A 21,988-nucleotide genomic window follows, 5' to 3' on the forward strand; every position below is an offset into this window, starting at 1 on the left:
CCAGCCGCAGAGTTTTCCGGTTAAAGGTGGTACCTTTCTTCGCGGTCGTTGTAAAACATGGTATCCCGGTTGCCGGGGTGCTTGGCACAGGCAAGGTGGCCACGAGGTACGTCGGGAAGGTGAAAAGACGGTGAAACTCGTTATCCCCACCAGTCAAAGAAAGAAGACTCTCCGGTGGGAGATCTCCTCTGTCGTTGGGAAAAGTGGTGAGTCGGTCCAGCAGGGCTCCACCGGTGGTGGTGCCGTGGCAGGTCGGCTCAGCTTCTCCCTCGTCGGATTCTTAGGTCCTGTGGCGACTTCTGAAGTTCCAGTCCCCAAAGCCCTGCTTTTATGCAGAAAACACCCATTCACTCAGCCTAGCTGTCAAACATGCTAGGTGGTGAGCCGGCCGGCTCACCACCTGGGCCAATCAGGATGGAGTGCGACTTCAGTTGCCTAGGCAACTCAGTCCAGGGTGCCTAAATTCCCCTCCACCCCTCCTAAGTACCCCAGACAGAGTGGCACCACTTTGGAGGGCTTCTGTGGAGAAGCCCGCCAAAAAGTGGAACAAAGGGCTTGACTTGGGTTGGAGTCACAGAAGAGAACACAAATGCCATTTTAGAATCAAGTTTTGGCAAAAAATACCAACCGGAGAATTAATATTAATTAAATAAACCGGCGGTATGTTCGAGGCTACCGTAAATAATTAAATAAAGGTAGTAGCCTAAAACAATGGGAAATCCCATAGGAAAATATTTGCGGTTTAATATAAAAAGTAGTATCCACTGCCACCAGCCAAAACTCGATCAGGGGGGACGGAGACGTGCCCCCTCGACTAACAGACCCCGGGGCAATTGAATTGCCCCAGCCAGTACGTCCACAATATGATGGTTTGTACTGGTTCTGTTCAGAATTTAAGAATAGTAAAGTCAATACATGCCCTGGGAGACAGTAGTCAGTATCAGGGTATGGAGTCTATACTGGGGAGTCACTATGACACCCCTGTGTGACTGCACTGAGGGTGCTGTGTAACACACATCACAAAAACACATGAAGCCCTATGGAGTAAAAGACCCCATAGCCCATTAAACACATCTAGATTCAAAGAAACACACTCAAATCATGCCCAAGAGTGAGGGTAAAAGAGTCTCACTCTTGGCAGGAGAAAAAAATAAACCCCAAAAATCCAGCAAAGCTGCTGGGGGACTCACTAGGTTAGGAAATTCAGCCTAAACAGAGAATTCTCCCCAACAACCAGAACCTAGAAACGTATTAAGCATACTTAGAACCAAATACAATCTAGTCTAATAGCAGTCTTAAATTCAAAGGACCCTTAGGCAAGTATTGACAAAGGCTAAGGAACAGTGCCAAGTTACTGGTCCCACATCCCACAAGGACACTGTCCCGATTCCTTTGGGCACACCAACCATCAACCTGAAGCCTCCAAAGGATCTTGAAATCAGAACTTCTGACAACCCCCGGGCTAGTCCTTTGGTGAAGCCATGCCAATACTTTATTGCGCAAGGTCTCTCTAGGTTCTTTTTCTCAACGTTAGTGATAATAAAATTCCTGTGATCCATAACAAAATCTCTTGTATTCTTGTCCAAAATCACCGGCATTTAGGACTTTATTACTCGTATGCTTCGAGAGGTGGCTAGATTAGTTCTGACATTTATCCAGCAGTTTCACCCATGTATCAAAATCAGAGAGGCTGTTTCATAAATGTAGCTCCTTAGATATATTGGCCTCAACTTCCATTCATTTTTCTGTAGTGCTATACACCTCTGTACTTCCCTCAAAATCCAGCTGAGATGTAAAAGGTATCGGCGACTCATTGTTACTTTTAGGGTGTTTTTCAGGAGTAAAAGGCCCTGAAACAACCACATTATTTGCTTGCATTCATAGTTTGAAGAGAGGTTACTAGTCCTATTACAAAGCTTCCTGGCATTGCTTGTATTTTTTCATTTGGGGCAGAGTGATTCCGCCGCGGGGTCGGTTGAGCAAAAGAACAGGACAAAACCGATGAGGCATTATTCGTTGGGGAGAACATCATAGGTGACTGATATAGGTCTTGTCTATCTATACTGTCATCCAAGTTCTGCTTCGAGTCAGTAGTCTGGTTTGTCTCGGGTGAGCTGACTTTATTTCTATTCAAAGTGTCTTCCATTCTCACCTCCTCTACATTCTCGCTATCAGTGTTACCAACAGAGGCATCCTGTTCTTTTCCATTATCACTTAAGCCTGGATTAATTTGTATACTTGCAGGCTTTCTGTAGCCTTAATTTTTGGTTCCACCCTCCCCTGTTCTTGGAATTCAATCACATTCAGTAATCCTGCCGCAATTAATGAGTCTGGTAGGGACGATTGAGTATCCACGCTACTCCCCTGCGTATCTGTACGTGTTAGATCCCGCTCAGTTGTAAACTCGACCAGCCCTGCGGTTTGAACCATTTCAATTGTTTTTCCACTTTTCTCCCCTAGAGCACAACATTTTCTGATATCAGCCATAGCCGAACAAGCTCTTATACTCGAGGCTGATTTGCTGACCCGTACAAGATTAATTGACCTTGAAGACGTTTTGGGCGTGGAAATGGCTTCACGCGCACACACAGCGATGACTTCTTTTGGCGGCATTCCCGGTGCGCAGCGTCATTACCATTTTGGGTACAATAGCTTGGGGCAACCACTTAGTTATTACAAATGTTATTAACAGAAGATCGATTTCAGTCCTTACTCGCTTTTGAATTCAAAACAGACAATACTATGTGATTGGTGATTATTTAAATACGCCATCACTCTAGATCACTGTTGTTAGTGAGTGATGCTCATGTTTACCACAGTAGACAAACTTTTTAACAGATATACATTTCAACACAGAATTATCTGATGAAAAAAGAATATTACGTTTGCCTAGAGCCCTCAGACCCTCTGCCAGCAAACAGCCGACAGCACTTCTCAAAGCACTTCCTCCAAATGCGCGCGCGCCAAATGCGCGCGGCTCGTTGTTTAAGAGGATTATGGGAGAAGGGGGCGGAGCTTAGGCTTGTCGTTCTAAAAATAAGTAGAATAAGAAGGTATATTATATAAATAATACTGCAAATTTTGTCCTTGATAAATACTATAAGAGTCTCTTTTTTTTCTCTGTATCTTTACCAAGTCAAATGTTGTAGTTCAGCATCCACAGAAAAACGGGCATTCGAGCTCCTCCACAGCCGACAGCACTTCTCAAAGCCCTTCCTCCAAATGCGCGCGCAAAAAAGCAGTTTTCAATACCGGTTGTGCCCAATGCATGCCACTGAAAAATACATTGTCATGCTGGCTGTGCTTACAATATGACAGCAGCTTGCCACTGTAAAAATACAGCATCATGCTGGCTGTGCCCAAATTATGCCAACAGTGCCACTATGCAAATATGTTATGTGGTATATGTCAATATTTCTATTGTAAAACTATGCCCATACTGGCACTACTCAATGCATGTTAACTACTGTAAAACACTTTATTATTCTGGATGTTCCCAAACTAATGCCACTGTAAATACATTTGAATTATGGCTTTGCCCAATACATCTGGTATTGCCTTATAAAACAAGTTGCCATGCAGTCAGTACGCAGGGTATGCCAGGAGTGTCCTTATATTAGATTGTTATGTAAGCAATTTACAAAATACGCCAACTTCAACATATGGAACGTGTACAATATATGCCATAAATGCCATTATAAAACACAATTTCATTGTTCCTCATCTGCATCAAGTCCTGGCATACATACACACACAAATAGACACGCATACATTGATTGTATTGATCATCGCCCCATGGTCATGCTAATATAGGAAATAGAGAGGGGTGTTGATTGACACTTCCCTTCGCCGAGTCTAGTATCAACATGGCTGATAGAAGGACATGAGGAGATCATCGTAATATGTTCCCTCATGCCCCGTATGGACCGTGCTCCCTTGCTTTGCTTAGTGGCACTGCAGACTTCCATGTTGGACAGCACCCCACAGCAGGGCCTCTGTCCCTGCAGGCAACAGGTGATCATTCTCTGTTATGCACAGCACACTTTATGGAGAGTGATGTGCAATACAGAGGGTTCTGAGTGATAGCCTAAGCCAAAGGGAGGGACTGCACAGCAATGCCCATCATGCAGCATCCATCACAGCTGACATGACAAATTGTTCATCACATTAATAATGTACGTATTTGTTGTCCTGCCACCAGCTGGAGACCACATATGTGTCCAAGTCAACAAAATCTTGTTTTTCTTTTTGGCTTGTAGTGAACTGGCCTGTCCAGCTGATGCAGTGGAGACGGCATCCCATGCTGCACAGTGAAGTTAAATATTTTAGCCAACACAACACAGGCTAAGTCATGGGCAGACTGATATGCCACTGGCAGCCTGGCACTATGAGACAGAAACCTAATTTCATAACTCTTAAATTATTTCTATCCACACTCCATGATAAGAGCCACAGAAATAGAAGTCCTCTTCACCTGTTGCTAAAATGGATTTGTCACCAAGTAATCAATTAATGTTAACTCCTAAAATGTTTGCGCAGAACTAGAAAATGTAAAAAGTAGCCGAGCAAAGGACAGGGTAAAAAATGTAAGGAACTGATCATTTATAATTGTATGTATTTATTTTTTACTGTTGATTTCTATGGTGTTAACTGCAAGACAAGTTCCTTTGTGGCGCACCAAGACGGGATGGGTGACGATTAATGATCATTCACATGTCTTGGTACACTCAGATTAGGGTAAAATCAACGTAAGCATGTAGGGAGAGGTGGCAGTACAACAGCAGAGAAGGAGCTATAGAACGATTGCACGAGTAACAAAAACGACTCCCTCTTGCAGTGTAATGTAAACAGCTTAGAATGAAGTACACGTGGTTGACGATCTGAACGACCTTCCAGGCGGTGCCGTAGAAGGAATTTGATAACCCTTGGTAAAAATGACAGACTGATGGATAAGCTGTTTGAACAAGTGTTTAGAGCATTTCCCCAAAACTCTAGAGGCTGCTTTTGTGCTGTAAGAGTGAAGGGAGAGGGGGTGCCTCTGAAGAGGATGGAGCATTTCACCCAGCGCTTCTTCCTGAAAGTCACTGAGAACAGTTTTTTGGTGACAGAGGATGATAGCATTCTTGAAGGGAGGTATCTTTTTCAGATGACAGCCAGGCTCTCTGGGATCTTGCTAGGGAGCCTTGAACAAAGCATAGAGACTTAGGGCCTCATTACACGGACGGCGGTAAGGGTTAACGGTCACCGTTAATGGTACCGGTGACCGTTAACCCTTACCGCCTTACTACGAGGTCCCTTTGCGGGTTGGAGACTTTAACGCCTGCTTTTTGCAGGCGTTAAAAACCAACCCGCAAAGGGACCAGGGAGCTAATTACGGTACCGCAATTTGCGGTGCCGTAATTAGCACCTTCCCCATTCCCATTATGCCCTATGGGGCAAAAATGGGAATGGGGAAGGGCAATGGGGGAAGGGGGAATTACCGCCACACCAACCTTGGAACAGGGCAGTAATTCCCCTTTCCTCCAAGGCGGTGCCGGTATTTTACCGGCATGGACCAAGGTTCTAATAGCACCTTGGTCCACCGCCGTCCGTGTAATGAGGCCCTTAAACTCAATTGGGCCTCATGGCAAGGTTGTTGGTCGGTAATAACGATACCATTAAGGCATTACCGGCATCATTTACGGGACCGGCCCATCACGACCTGCAATGCCGGCCCTACCGGCATCAACAGGGACCCGCTGTGGCCGTGCACCACTGTACCAGCATGCTCGCGTGCCGCAAGGAAGAGGACATTATGAGTCACACGGACATGCACATAGCAGCATCCAGATGCCGGTAAGAAGGGCCACCATGATGCCGGCAATCCCGGCATCGTGGATCACCCGTTAATAGGAAACTGCTGTTTTCCCAACTGCCACAGATGCACACAATCAGCACAGGCGGAGGCAATGGAGCCTGGCCCTGCACAAAAGGAGCACACCCACACACCACACCCCTTCTAAGAACAAAATGATACCACTGGCAGTCGCCATACTGGAGCTGGAGGACATGCCTGGACTGCTACTCCTTGAGCAGGCAGTACACCAGGGATTACAGAGGAAACGTAGGAGGAGAAGGAGGGCGATACTGGCCCAGCAAATCCCACCAGTGCAGTCAGTGGTTCCCCGCAGGCCCTCACCAATCCCTCGTATAAGGGCCAATCCATTCAACTTAACTCCAGCACAGATCCACACCCTGTAACGCCTGGACAGGGACACCATCATCACCATAGTGGAACTAATACATGAAGACTTGGTCAGCCTGATCAACATCCGCACCGCCATCCCTCCTCTGCTGAAGGTGGCATCTGTGCTCCACTTCCTGGCCACAGGCACCTACCAGCACACAGTGGGCCAGCTGCATGGCATCTCGCAACCATGTTTCTCCGGTGTGCTAAACCAAGTGCTGGATGCACTCCTAAAGCACGCAAGGGCCTACATATTCCTACCACAGACAGTACAGGAGGGGAATGACAATAGCATTTCATGCACTGGCAGGCATGCCCAATGTCATTGGTGCCCTCGACTGCACCCACGTGGAGTTGGTAGTCCCGCATGCCGTGGAGGTGGTGTACCACAATCGGAAGCTATACCACTCCATCAATGTGCAGATGGTGTGTGATGCAAGGAAGATAACACATTGCTGTTCTCGATACCCAGGATCCACGCATAATGAAATGGTGTTGCGGAACTCCTTGCTACTCCGCTATATGGAAGGAGATGCCGTACGACGTGGCTGGCTGCTGGGTGAGTCTGCTCTCTGGACCATGGGAGAGTGTTTTGGGGGGGTGTACATGCATATGCAATCAGTCTGCTCTCTGGGCAATGGGAGAGTGTTTTGGGGGGGTGTACATGCATACGCAAGCAGTCTGCTCTCTGGGGTGTCTGGACACTGTCCATGCTGCCAAACACTGTGCCCATAATCAACCAAATAAGATGCATGACACAGACAATGGAGGCCGACACACTCTGGCCGCACACCTATGTGTAAAGGTCAGACTCACAATCAGCGGCCACCCTTGAACATGTCCATTGGACATCACCTGACCATACCCTCAGCACCACAATGCACCATCATATGGTCACAAAGCTGAATACACATGACCGCATCGAAGCACCTCGCAGGTCAAGCATCCATGAGTGGGCAGTATGAATTCGACCTCAGGCAGTTCCGCTGTCACTGCCCCTTCCCAACAGTAACACTGCATAACACCATGGCAACATGTGCAGATGAATACAAATGGGAGAACACATGTGACAAGGATGCATCAAATTGAACGCATCAAGTAGTGAGCAACACCTGCAAGGGTGCGATCGGTGCAGGAATCGCCCACAGCACAGTACCAGCATGCAAGTCGACACCCTCCATCATCTAAGGTACTCTTCCCTACACTGGCGGACACTACCAACATTGACATTGTGCCATTGTGACTAGTGTGAAGACGTTGAGGTAAACGTGCATGGCGTCAACAATAATCCATATGCACGAATGTCTAAACAAGCAGTATCACGTAGTCCATCACCCTAATGCATCAAACAATGGCTAACATGCATTTGCTATCATCACCTGCTACACAACCCTCACATGTGTGTACATCATAGACCTTGTCACGCCATCTCGGTGGCTGGTGCTTCCAATGTCAACGCCCCTAAATAGTGTACGTCACCCAAGACCAGCACCATGGGTTGCCAAGTTGTGTACAGGGCAGGTAGTTGTGCAGATGTGAAGTCAATAGCTGTCGTTGATGAAATACTGCATGTGAAATACTGCATGTGAACATGAACGATGTACAGGGCGAGCAAAAATGGAAATTGAGAAATACCCTTACACATACCTTATTGTGCTCCTATGCAGGTGATGCTGGCTATCCCCTAAAGAGGTGGCTCCTCACCTCTGTCAGGAATCTGCAGAAGAGGCACGAAGAGGACTTCAATCGTGCCCATACACGCACTTGTGTGGTCCTAGAGCAGACCTTTGGCCTGTTGAAGGCATGGTTTCACTGCCTCAGCAGGTCGGGTGGCGCCCTAATTTACGGGCCTGAGAAGGTGGGCAAGATCATCATGGTATGTGCCATGCTGCACAACATGTGCATCCGGCAGAACGTACCTCTGCCACCTGAGATGGACCAGCCACCACCAGGTGAAGTTGAAGATGAGGAAGGAGTAGATGTTGCACATCGGCCAGGTCGCGATACACATGAGGGACGTGCTGTGCGCCAATCAGTCGCAGACCATTCTTTCTGATGCACTGGGATGCAGAGGGTGCTATGAATGTGGGACTCTGGCACTGGGTGTGGGGGCATTTGGACACACACGGAAGAAGCAATGTCCAGTCATGTGTTGATTTTCTTACACAACAGGTGTATTGTACAGATGGTATTTGCAACATGAATGAACCCTCCACACCCCCACATACCCCCCAGGCCCCACCTGCCCAACACCCTCACATACTCCTCCCCCCTGCCCCCCCAACACCCCCACACACCCCTCCTTCTTCCCCCCTCCCCCAACACCTCCCCACTCCCCCCCATCCCCCACAACACCCCAAAACATCAATGGCACAACAGGTGTCCGGATACACAGCCAGTCAACATGTGCAGGGGGCCCCTGCTACTGTGGTCCCTCCTTCGGAGGAGGGGGTTGCATCTCAAAGCGCTGCATGCTGCGCAGGGACCTGCGCACAGGGCTGGTGTGAGTAGAACTGGTGCCATAATCCCGGCTCCTGGGCCTTTTGGTAGGTGTCTTGGCCTGTGCACTTGCATCATGTTCATTGCTCTTTGCATCCGTGCCTGTGCGGGACAGAAATAGGCAGGGCATCAGTGATAGAAGTACTTGCATCATGCATGCATTCGTCTTTGTGCAGTTAGTGCCATGTGGATCGTTGCATGCTTGTTGTTGCGGCAGACAGGGTGCGTGCAAGAATTGGGGGGGTATTGGCATCCCTCAGGTGTTGACATGTTCACCCAGGTATCTGCTGTGGGGCCTACGGGTGTGTTGTGTCCTGCATGCTGTGTGACACATGCAGTTCATCTGTGTATCAGGTGTGTATTTTGGTATGGGAGCGGCATTTGGATGTGACAGTGGTGGGGCCAGCATCTAGAAAGGGATATGTGAATGTGTGTATGATGGGCCATGTATTGGCTCGCATCACATTCACATTTCTTGGACAACTATGATCATTGAATGTCAGGTGTTTATGGGGACACTCACCTTCATCTGCCGATTTTGAGACTGTGAACTCCACTCCACCAACTCCTTCGATGGACTCCACATCAATTATAGTGCTGCAGGTCTCTTCCCACCTTGGCAATTTTATGGGTGAGTGGGCACTGCCGCCTGTTGCCAGCCCCTTGCTGCGATTGGCCGACAGGATGTTCCGTTACTTGCAGGTGCAGGTCGTCCCAGTGCTTTTTACAGTCCTTCACGGTGCGTGCGGTGGTGCCAACCGCACTCACCTTCCTCGCCACATCCTCCCATATCTACTTCTTCCTCAGCTGTGCTGGACGCCTCAAGTCAGCACAGAAGACAACATGCTCCACTAGCGTGTCAGCTAACATGTTGAGCTCCACATCACTGAATCTGGGTTGCTTTTGACATCTTCTCCAAGGTGTGTTAGGGATTGCCTGCACAGGTCCAGTCTGTAGAGGATGGCAATGGATTGTGTTTTTGAAGATGGCCGCCGGAGCATTTCCCGTTGCGGCGCGATGATGTTGCTTCCGGTACCGGTAATAACTGACCCGTTAATACCACTGTGTTAATATGGGTACCGCTATTTGGGGGATGCCGATGGCAGAGGAGGTATCTGCGCATTTCATGATGCCGCTATCTGGGGGTTTGAGGGACGTTACCGGCATGGAGGTACAACCGTTACCGGCATGCAGGTAAGAGCGTACTTGCACACTCGTAATCAGCCGCTGTTTGCGGGATCAAGGCTACGCTGACATTTTGTTACTGACATGCCGTTAATGATAGTTTTGTAACGCAAATCTCGTAATGATGCCCAATGTGTTTCTCCACGGGGAGCCAGAGAGGGGCCATCGGGCAGGTTTGATATGGTCACGTAGTTTTAGGTTTGCATCTTTGTTTTGCATGTTTTAAGATGTAGAGGAAATGATTGTGTAGGCTCAGGTACAGGCCACAGTATGTACACACAATGCCTGTACCTGGGCTATTGTATTAGTCAAGTTTAGCTAGAACCATAGCCCTAGTGATATCTACTTTTTGGTACATGTTTATGAACAGCAAGATCTGTATTACCAGTTGACAGCTCGTGGATCTGCCTACTAAAGAACATATTTCTTTCAAAGAAGTTTTATGCTTCAGAGAGGGGACAAGGGGGTACATCCAGGAAGCAAGGCCACGTGGAGGCGAGTGAAGTGGGGATGCTCATGCTCTGACAACAGGAGCTCCGATTTTGATGCTTTCGAGGAGATGAGGTTGCCAATTGTCCAGTCCTTGATAGGAACTATGGATTTTGTGATGACTTGCAAAGACCAGAATGAGTTATGCAGCTTGGAGGCTCTAATGCTTACTACTGTTCTTCACATGCAGTAGGGCACAATATTTGCACTCGCCACTGGCTAGTGATATTTGACCTTTGGCAAGTAAGAAATGGTGTGCTCTGTATAGAACTGAGGTGGCGAGTGACTATTTGCTGGATGGCTGGCTTGAAGCTTCCAACTAATATTTTGTTCTCCTGCTTACAGTACTGGTGGAAATATTGGCAATTGTAATGGTTTGCAATTCATCATACCCGGACTGACTGAGTAGGCCCCCCTAAAACTTCAATTTCAGATCTGCAGCGTGAACACCGATTTCTGAAGCTGTCTTTTATCTCAGTGAACTATGCATCCTACATGTGCGAAGATGCAGATAACTACCCATCTATTTATAAAGGTCAGTGTAGGAGGGAGGTGCTCTAGAAAGGGTCAGAAGTGCTCCAGTTAAACTAATAACATGTGATTGATTTGTTTGACCTCTGCTGGGGCTGCCTTCTGATTGACATGGGAGGGTGGGGATAGTGATCACATGCATCGAGACAGCCCTAAATCATCCTGGGGAAACCCTGGATGCAGGCCAGCAAACCCTTAAGACTGCTCAACTTAATGTCAATCCACACTAATCGCTCAGCGCACCTCCAACAAAAAGGGGCGACCTTCCAGGCTGGGGTACAGGCACGTGTCCTGTTTGTCTTCCCATTATGACATCTCAGTTTGTTTCATACATGTGTGTACGTGGAAACGTAAAAGCATATAAAACAGTATGCAAAGTGAGTTCCCAGGTGTGACAGCAACTGCTGGAGCAAGGACAGCTCAAGAATTGGAACATTTTACCTGCAAAGGAAACACTGGACATTGGGATTATCTGGCTACAAAAGAACCACAGGAATGTATAAGGAACTAGAGAGCTGAAGGTCATTGATATGCAGAAAATCACAACCAGTTTGACTAACCCAGATCTGGTAAAACCCATTTGCTAGTCATGTGCATAAGCATGTGTGCTGATGTAGGGGCCTGAGCAATGGTTACATAGGTACACACCAAATGACACACCAGAGAATGACCAAGTGACAAACCAGAGAATTACAGAGTGTGCTTACAAAATGTGGTCAGGGATTTTGGGCTTTCAGAGTCATACAAGTGAATTGGGGCAGGTGGTGGCATGGGCCAAAAATGCCCCTGTGCATCGTGGGCCATGCATGTTACACACGTGTACATCCCCATGGTGTAGCTTTATGAGCAACATGGACTGCTCAGCCACTGGTGTCGATTCCACCTGTAAGGAACTGCTAAAATGGGTATGGTCAATGAATCTCTGTACTAGCACTTCAGAATGGCCAGGTACTGATATAGTGGCATCTGAACACATCAGTGGAAGACTGGAAAAACGATTCTCTTTCATTATACTTCATTACGCCCACAGACTGCACTACTTAGTTGTTACATCAAAAATTCCTGGGGGGTAGGGAGAGGTGGAGGTGCTGTTTGCTGCCATCAGTGTAAAATGCCCACATAACTAAGCAGCTCCAGAATAAGGTGCATGTAACACATTTGGCACAGAAACAAATAATGGGTTCTGTTGTGCCATAGAGCCTGCAGACTTGGTTGCTCTTGAGGGAGCAACGCAGTTGCCAAAGATGGCTGACACGCCGTGACACAATACTGCATGCCCTTGAGAAGCACAGCTGCAGGAACACAGCTGGAAAACAGGACTAGACCAGAGTTGAGAACATCTTGGAGGCCAGGCATGCTTCGCCTTGCCCACTATTGAGAGCAACGAAGGACGAGACATGAGACAAGCCGGTGTGGCTTGTCTTTCCATTGCGTCCATGTTGGGGGCCTGGCAGCAAGGATCGTTTCTTGCACCTTTAAAGTAGGAGGAGATAGGTGCCTCTATCCTGAAGCTGTGGGGAGTTTGGGAACTCTGGACTTGGTCCAGCCACAATAAGGGGTGCGCAGTACGGTGTAGGAATGGATCACCCTCACCAAGCAACACAAGCATGTAATAAAGCTTCATAAATTGAACGCACACCCCAGCCATCTTGTAATGTAGAATGGATGTATGCACGAGCAACACTGGATGAATCAACACTGGATGAATCCCTCAGCAGAATTCATCCACTGTTAATGTCATCTACCACTCACATTAAAAGAGGCAGGAGTAACTTAAGCCCACTACTTTATGGCTCTGGGCACAGCCCCCTAGCAAAACTGAATGGAGGTCATGTGAAGAGGAGCCAAACCTAACATTGTACACCTAAAAGCCTAGCATAACTACTTGCCATTTGTCCTGTAAAACAAAGAAATTGAGACATTTATGGGACAGGGTGCACACATTGTCCATTTACTTGCACCATAAAGAGATACATTACAAAATAATATATAGATATTTCCTAAACCTGAAAATCTACCACATTTTGATCACTCAGTTAGTGGCTTGTATTGGTGGGGCTGTGTGAGGCCAGTTTTGTGCCCCACATAGGATGGAATAGCCCCAAACTAGAAACATGCTGTACATTCATCTTCAATGCAATTGCAAAGCATGCAGGCAAATAAAGGATCCTGTGGTGTCCCTGTTAGGTGGATCTGTGGAATCTGTCTAACCTCTGGCTTGTAATTTCGGAGACCTGGTCATTAAATATTTGTCAGCGAAATTATTGATAGCGAGCTGATGGAAGTCAGAGGGCTTCTCTGATCTGATAATTGGTTTTCTTAACTGTGCTCCATTCTAACTCATCATTTATTATGAAGAATGATTTGGCCAATTAACCTCTGTACTGCTTGTAACAGTTATATGAGACAGTCCGAGAACAGTATCTTTGCTGCTCTCCTATCGTCTGTGGGGAGCATGGGGGAGGAGTTTCTGAAGTGGGCGGGGGCAAGTGGAGAGAATAAGCAAATTGATTGCTTAACAATCTTATTTCCTTACTCATAGGTATTGTTAAAGCATTAATAAATAATGTCGAACAAAAAAGCAAAGATTCCTAACCAAATCCCTCTTTATGGCTTTCTCTCCTTCAAAGGACTTTAAGGGGATTCCTGGGTAAATACCTAGAAATACAGTCCATGGCAAATCCCTTCCGAGGTAAAGGGCAGAGCCTGGAATCCATAGCCTAATGAGGTGCAATGGACTAGCGACAAGCATATATTTTCATATATTGTAAATTCAAAAACGTTTGTGAGAGTCATAAAAAAGCATCAAACATAATACCCCAAAGAACTGATACAAAATACAATTGAAAAGGAACTGAAATATGGCAAACAAAAAAGGCACTGCTTTTGTCTGTTTATGTCAAACCTAAAGAAAATAAGGAACATATAATAAACTAGCTGAACCTGGAGTACACCAACCCATCTCTCTCTAGTTTTCGCTCTGTCTCTGCCTCGCACTATGTCTCTCTCCCTGTCCCTGCGCATCTCGCTGGGGGTGCGTTGTTCTTATGAGCATGTGAGGGGACAAATATAGGCTCTGCTGGGGTGCTGAAACACCTTGAAATTGACATGGGAGTCAGGCTGCAGCGTCTCCAACTATTTTTGTTATGTTCTATTTGTTGTGTTTCTATGTGTGTGCATACTATAAAACATTTACACGTTTACAGCATTACCAACCAATCATAATGCAAAGTTAAACTGTGCCTTGGTGCTCACAGAAGAAACAAATCATGGGTTTGAATCTGAGCACAGCACTTTGCAAGAATGAAGGCCCTTTTGTGAGATAGCATGCTATGAATTTTAGGTAAAATAAGCTATTTAGAAGAGGAGTTTTGTAGTTGTATGAACATTGTAAAAGTTCTCTTTTCCAGTTTTTATTGAGGTCATTAAACATTTTGACACTTGTCTTACTGAGAAATTCACATTATCAAAAACCACAATGATCATATACATTATTGTCTGTTAGAAGACTTTGGGCCACTCTGGAGCCTGGTGTTAGCTATTATTGTTCCTTGGGCTTTGCAGGCATCAACATAGATTTAAAGATTTGTAACAAAACTGGCAAACGTAATTGGTTGTACAGTAGAAAACCCCCAACGTTTTGTCAGCTTGTGTGTAAAATTGCAGTGTTTGGCTCCAAGGGAATCTTCCAGGCTTGCGTTAAATAATTCTGCATATATTTTTTTTTTAAAGAACTGTGTGGAACTGTACCACAATTTACCCTCATTTGAATATTAAATGGTGTGCATTTTTGTCCGCTGAAGTATTCTGCATGCAGGTGGCACAATACAAAACACCACAAAAAAATAAATAGTGACATTCTTTACAAAGGTTTTAGAGAAATTCTGCATTTGGCAGTATTCTAACATTTATATGAATCGCTTATTGCTTTATTAAGTTGGATTCCTGGACCTGTCTACAAAGCTACTATGAAATTAGAACCTTGGGGAATGGAAAAACTGTGTGTATATACTGTTATACAGTAACCTTTATTCAGGTATTTGTAATGACTGAAGAGCGCCCTCTTTGTTAAGGGAAGAAAGAAACATCATGTTATTCCAAGTAAGTAGGCAGCTTTATTAAAGGTTCTAGTCATGATGATCACTTCCAGGGATGAGCACAGCTTCACTCTTTGCCAGCTCTCTATCTCCCCTCTCCAACCGCCCACGTCAGCATTTTCTCTATCTGCATTCCCTCTCACACACTGGCACATGGAAACCTAGTTGTTGTCTTGCGGGATGCAATGATGCAGGGTCCAGGCCCTGCCGTTGTGGGAGTCCTAGGAAGCCCCAAGTGTATGTTTGTTTATTTATGCGCTTTACATGCACGAAGGAAACAAACAGAAGGAGGTTATGTATCATTAGCACCAGGGCTGGGGAGACAGCCAATCAGGGTGCTCGGATCATGAGCTGAATGCCACAATCGAAGTCAGCGCTCTGAGCAACCTGGAGGCTGCTCTCACTGGCACCACCATTTTCCCACATCTCCTGCTCCGTCGCCCTTCCTCCCTCTCCCCCCCTGCCTCGGTCCCTTCACCCAACCCCCACACCACATACCTTTTTTCTCTAACAGCAGGGCCATTGCCGCTGCCACATCCTGGCCCCACCATAGAAATGGAAGAGGAGCCCGGCCTTTCATCTCAACTATGGCCATCTTAGGTAAGTATTTTGTTTGAATGAACGGGACACTGGGAGCTAGGTAGGACAAGAACATTGATCCCAGGCTACGAGTGGCACTGTGACCTGGGTGTATGAAGTTCATTCTTAAAATTGGTCTGAATAGGATTATGTTGCAGTAGATGTGTGTGTCTTCTCAACTGTGTCAAACAACGTTTTTCAAAGTCAACATAAGAAAATTATAGATTAACTCTAGTCCACGTCCAAATTGATATTCACAGATGCTACTATCTGACCTTTCTGTCAGTAATTGATGCTACTATCATATAGTTTGTTTGTTTTATATAGTAGCAGCACAATCATCATGTGAACATGCATTTTAAAATGTGTGCTCTGACTCATAACAATTCTACCTCTCTTTTGCTGCAGGACTCTGATACTTCTACCCCAAAGAGCAAACCCTCCAGTGAGTCAGCATTCCTAGTCAAGAGCATGAAGGAGTACGAGGAAGTTGACCTATTACACGTTGAGGAGATATATGAAAATGTGCCAACCAATGGGGGTTTCATAGCACATGCAGTCAGCTTCAATATGCAGAAAGAATCAGAGGTGTAGGGACAGGAGGTGTTTCTTCGATGATACACGGTTCCAGATCCTAGAAAAAGATAAAGACCTTTGGGTGGTAGTCTTGAAAAGCACTGGATGGGAAGAATGTTAAGCAAAGCACAAGTGAGAGAGCTGTTGTGCTCAATGCCATGTCTTTAGATCTCAGAAGGGCAATGATAGCTACCTGCAAAGTATGTTTCTTCTGGAAGAGAACTGTGACATGCCATTTCCTCTAAAACGTGCTTTCTGATACAAGTACATTACTTTCTGAAAGAGATTTTCTCAAAATTCGTGCCTTTTGCATTCCCTGTTATTAGTGCAAAGTTACTTCCATAGTATGACAAACTGATACTCTGCTCATCACAGATGCACACATACTTAGAACGCAGAGAATCCTAGACTGGATCCCAACAATGTTACTCCAAATGCTAGTACGACCCCTGGACCAGCCATGCCAATACTCAATTTCTCCCTGATTAATGCCCGCTGCTTACCAGCCCATGCGATAGACATCCATGACCTCCTCACTAAAAACGACCTTGACACTTTCGCCATCACTGGAACATGGCTCCACACAGCTTCTGCTCCTGGCCTCTGTTTGGCAATCCCTGCAGGCTACATTATCCTCAGGAATGACAGATTCAATGCCAGAGGCGGAGGAGTCGCCATTATTGCCAAAGACCACCTATACATAAGGCCACTCGACACCACCATTAAGAAAAGTGACCTTCTATCCATAATGCTGCAGACCACCCATACCACCACAATCACAGTCCACATTATTTACAGCCCACCTGGCCCCACCCTGACCTTCGAAGGAGACCTTCTACACCTAGTAGGCAACAATATAAAACTCCTATCAAGAGTCATCTTCCTTGGTGATGTAAATCTGGGCTTAAATGACCCTGCCACCCTCCAAGCTGCCACCTTGGATGAATCACTGATTGCCCTTGTGTTCAACCACCGCCTCAACACCCCCACCCGTGCAAAAGACTGCACCTTGGTCTGGGTCGCAGACATCCACTGTACCACTACTATCAAATCCAATGCTCCCTATCCCTGGTCTGACCACCACATCATTACTTTAGCTGCTCCTCTCTGCCACCATTCCAAACCTACGACCATATCACTCCGAGCAGCTATGGCATGTAGCTCTTGCAAACTGACCAAGGAGCGCATCCTACCCTACCTTGATGTACTCAAACAAGAGCACCACTGCTCTCAAGATCCCAGTATCCTAGCGGAACTCTACACCGCAACCTTAACAACTGCAGTTGAGACCGTTGCCCCCTGCACCTAAAAAAACTAAACCGGCAGGACACCTCAACTCCTCGTTCATCCCTGAACTCCTTGATCTCTGAGCCAAAAAAGGCCTGCAGAAACCTTGTGGAAAAAAATGCCCTCCGACTCCCTAATGTCAGCTTACGGTGTGCAGTCATAATGTCGACATCAATAATGTCGACAGTCAAAATGTCGACAAATGAATGTCGAAAAACAATAATGTCGACAAACAAAAATGTCGACATTATTCGATATTTTTTCGAAATTTAACTTAGTGCATGCATAAATAAATAAATAAAAAATATATATGATGTGGTGAGTATGAGGGGTGGTTGGGGGGGTGTGGGGGGGTGGCAGGGGGGTGTTGGGTGAAGGGGGGGTTGGGGGGGGACCCCCCCATAGCAAATACAATTTTTATTTATTTAATTATTGAATAAATAAATAAATAAATAATTGGTATGTGTTGAGTATGAGGGGTGAAAGGGTGGTTGGGGGGTGTGGGGGGGGTGGCAGGGGGGTGTTGGGTGAGGGGGGGTTGGGGGGGGACCCCCCCCATAGTAAATGATCCTTTTTTAGTTTATTTATTTATTTAATAAATAAATAAATAAATAAATAAATGGTATGTGTTGAGTGTGAGGGGTGAAAGGGTGGTTGGGGGGTGTGGGGGGGTGGCAGGGGGGTGTTGGGTGAGGTGTTGATAGTTTTAAGGGTTTATAGTCATAATGTCAAAAAAAAAATGTCGACATTTTATTTTCGAAAAAATGACTTTTTACATTATAAGTATAGGATGTCGACATTATTATTTTCGACATTTTTTTTCTCGACATTTTTGTCTGTCGACATTTTTTTTTCGACATTATGACTATAAACCTCAGCTTTCATGAAGGCGGCGAAACTATACAAACTAACCACCATTCACGGCAAAGCGTCTACCTTCAATGCCAGAATCGCCAACACAAAATCTGACACACGAGAACTTTCAGCATCCTCAAGGAACAAGAAACACCAAGTACCCTCCTCTCCGAATTATGAAAGACAAAGGGCCTCATTACGACCCGGGCGGTAAGGGATTACCGGTACCGGTAAGGGCACTGGTGCCGTTAATCCCTTACCGCCCAATTCCGAGGTCCCTTTGCGGGTCCTCCCTTAACGGCTGGTTTTACCAGCCGTTAAGGACTGGACCCGCAACGGGACCTTGGAGGTAATTACGGTACCGCAATTTGCGGTACCGTAATTAGCGCCTGCCCCATTTCCACTGAGCCCTGTGGGGGCAAAAATGGGAATGGGGAAGGGCCATTGGTGAATGGGAAATTACCGCCCGCCAACCTTGGAATGGGGCGGTAATTCCGCCATTCACCATGGCGGAATCGGTAAGGTACCGGCGTCAACCATGGCGCTAATAGCGCCATGGTTAACGCCTGTGTCGTAATGAGGTCCAAAGAATGGTGAACCACTAAAGAAAATGTACACTCACAAACAAATTCTCTTGAAACACGCCTCACTGAAACTTCTGCAGCAAGCCACCTCTGACACTCTCCATCCCATCAGCATCAACATCCCACCATTCCGCTTTCATAAAGTCACTGAACTGGAAACGCTACATATTTTAAAAGGTCTCAAACCCTCAACATGGAAAGGCGATGTTTGCCCTGCCAACCACCTCAAAGAGTGCACGGAAGCCTTATCCCTATTGATCACAGCCTTCCGACAGTCGGGTTTTCGCCCAGGCCACGGCACGGAATCAGCACTCTTAGATCTCAAAAACCAGATTGACGAGATCCAGGATGAAGGCAAACCTATCCTGCTTCTCCTTCTGGACCTGTCCACAGCCTTTGACCTAGGCGACCATAGAATACTTTGCCACCATCTGGCCACCTCAGCATCATTCTCCCGCAAGCTATGACCTGGATTGCCTCCTTCTTAGAAGGAAGAGCTATAAGGATCTTTGCCGACAATGCAAGCTCCCCTCCAGTCCCAATTGAATGCGAAGTTCCACAAGGGTTGAACGTCTCATCCACGCTTTACAATATATTTACTAAACCACTCTTCGACCTCCTGAATTCCCTCAGCGTAGACTACACCAACTATGCTGATGATATGCAAATTCTCTTGCCACTATCTGGGAACTATTCGAACAATGGTGACACCCTGAACTCAGCCTTCGCAACTATCCAGACTATTCCCTCCCCACTCCTTCCTTGAGCTCCATCCTGCATTTGAAAATATGTATCATATTCAAATGACGCTCCAATAATCCTGATAGCTTCATACAGCAAATTCTGACCGGCTCTTGTCAAAATGGCAAGGATTCTCAGAGATGATACTCCTGCCATGCTCCACTAAGCAAGGGTTTTATCCTGCGAGAGGCGCAGGCGTTTCCTGGTGCCTAGAACAAAAGGAAATGTCTGACAAAGTCTTAAGTAAAGATCTGCTGTGCTCTTGCAACTATTGGCTGGTACCTCAGGGTATCAAAACAGGCCGGATGGGGTGGAAAATGAAAACATGAGCGGACACATCGGGTCTACCTAGATGCCAACCAATCATGGCCTTTTAATTAATTACCAAAATCCTTCAAAGGAAGATCACTAGGCCCACCGTGACCCATCTGGAGTCACCTGGGCCAGTAACCAATAGGAAACCATTTTTAGGGACTTAGTGATTCCTAACATTTAAGCAACCTTTAATACTTTAGAATAGAAGGCAATTCTGGTCTTCATGCCTACCAACATGTCAGGTTTTCAGAGTAACCACTAAATACGTAAATAATTTCCCATGTGTATGCATTGTATTCAGATTTTGATGCTAGTTATCCTGAGAAACAGAGTTGTCTGCAGCGCTGTAGGATCAGAGATGTGCTCTATTGCTTTAGATCAAGGGATCCTTTCCGAAAAATAAGGTAATGCATGTCAATAAATCAGTTCTGTACATTCTTGACGAATAGAAAAAACCCAGCTAACCCCTTAACAGTTCACAGCACTATCAGTGAGGTCCCTCATATCTCATTTATCTGCTGTAATGTAATGTGATATCAAGCCTTCTTGGGCAGCACAATTCAGCCATTTTGGCAGCCTCACTGCATTTGAGCCACTGCAACATGTGCTCAGGCATCTCAACCCCATTCCCTATTCCAGCAATACTTAAATATCCAGAGAATTCGAGTTAGCGTGTGAAAGACTAAGTGCTCATCCAGGGGGCCAATGGTCCAGTTCCACAACTGGCAGATGTCTAGGAAAAGCTGATCAACAGCGAGCCCGAAGTGTTAGACATAAAACACAACTGAAAACAGGAAATAATAACACAAAAATTTCACTTTCAGAGCCCCTGTTGGCAAAGTGGTATAGAAAAAAACAGCATAACTTATCATAACACAGAAAGGTAAAGACACTCAGTCAAACCTTGACCATTTACTGGGGTCTTTCAACTGCCCTTAACATATTGCACTGCTGCCCAACCTCCACCGCGTGTGCAAGAACATTAGAAGACTAATGGGCACCATCCAATATTATTGCAAATTGGTGTCCCCGAGCAACACATAGGTATTTGTGGGAAGGCGTGCACAAGAACAGTATGATGCTGCTGGAGTAGTGACAGGGGCAACAAGAACTGATAGTGACAGCCCAGACTTTAACAGGCTGCACTGATGGCTTAAAGAGGAAGGCTTAAAGCAGCTCCAGGAAGCACAAGCTCTGGGGAAATAGATCCCCAAAGAATTTTAAACAATAACATTATACCGTACACACAAGCACAACAGCTGAGATCTACGACACCCAGAGGGAGAGCTTTGGCGTTCAACGGGCCATTGTTACGACTCTGCACTGTACAGTTCCTATGGATTACAGCATCCTCATTCCTATCTCTCCGCATGGTCATGGGTATCATCGATGGAAGTCAATATGCAACGTCATGATCAGGAATACATGTTTTCATACTGTTTCATGACAGACTTTTTCTGTATAAAGCAAGATTATAATACTATAGGTGATACCGTTGCCCAATGTATTAGTACTCAATGTTTGGAACTCAGAAGGGATGAGCCGGCCCACTGTGATTTAAACTTGTGACTGCAAATTACACACAAATCTCTAAGGTGAGCGCATTACTCGCTGAGCTGTCTTGTGGACAGAAAGGTCCTCCGAGGGTTAGATAGATGATAAAAATGTAATTCTTTTCAGCAGGTCGGCTAGATGAAAGGGAAGCTTTAGACAACCATCGTAATTATACAGTTAGACCCCAAAGTGGCTGGGAATAAAGTGGCTTAAGCACTACAAAAACACATATGAAAATGCACTTCAAGTACATGTGGAACTGAAATGTAAAGAAATGTAACTTTGTATGCCACAAGAAACCTTGCATGGTGATGAGTTACTGTACAGAATTGTAAAATAAATGAAAATTAAAAAAAAAATGAAATGATGATATTGGTGGCAGGCCATCAAAGCTCATGTAGATATGATTCAATGTTGCCCTTCTACAATGTGATATTGGAAGCACTGCATCTGTGAGCGCAGTCTAATGA

The 21,988-nt window shown here is 45.9% G+C and overlaps 1 protein-coding gene across 1 annotated transcript in view; it reads left to right on the plus strand.

Annotated features, from left to right (window-relative positions):
* LOC138570121 (sodium/iodide cotransporter-like) overlaps positions 1 to 17,615 on the plus strand; it is a 636,461-nt gene extending 618,846 nt beyond the window's left edge. The window contains exon 17 of the mRNA XM_069648754.1: positions 16,015 to 17,615. Within this exon, the coding sequence (XP_069504855.1) occupies positions 16,015 to 16,200 (186 nt within the window). The 3' untranslated portion in view covers positions 16,201 to 17,615. The remainder of the gene's footprint in view (positions 1 to 16,014) is intronic.
* Positions 17,616 to 21,988: the final 4,373 nt, after the last annotated feature.

The sequence above is a fragment of the Ambystoma mexicanum genome, chromosome 1p, assembly GCF_040938575.1.
Source record: "Ambystoma mexicanum isolate Mex_15411 chromosome 1p, UKY_AmexF1_1, whole genome shotgun sequence".
NCBI lineage: Eukaryota > Metazoa > Chordata > Amphibia > Caudata > Ambystomatidae > Ambystoma > Ambystoma mexicanum.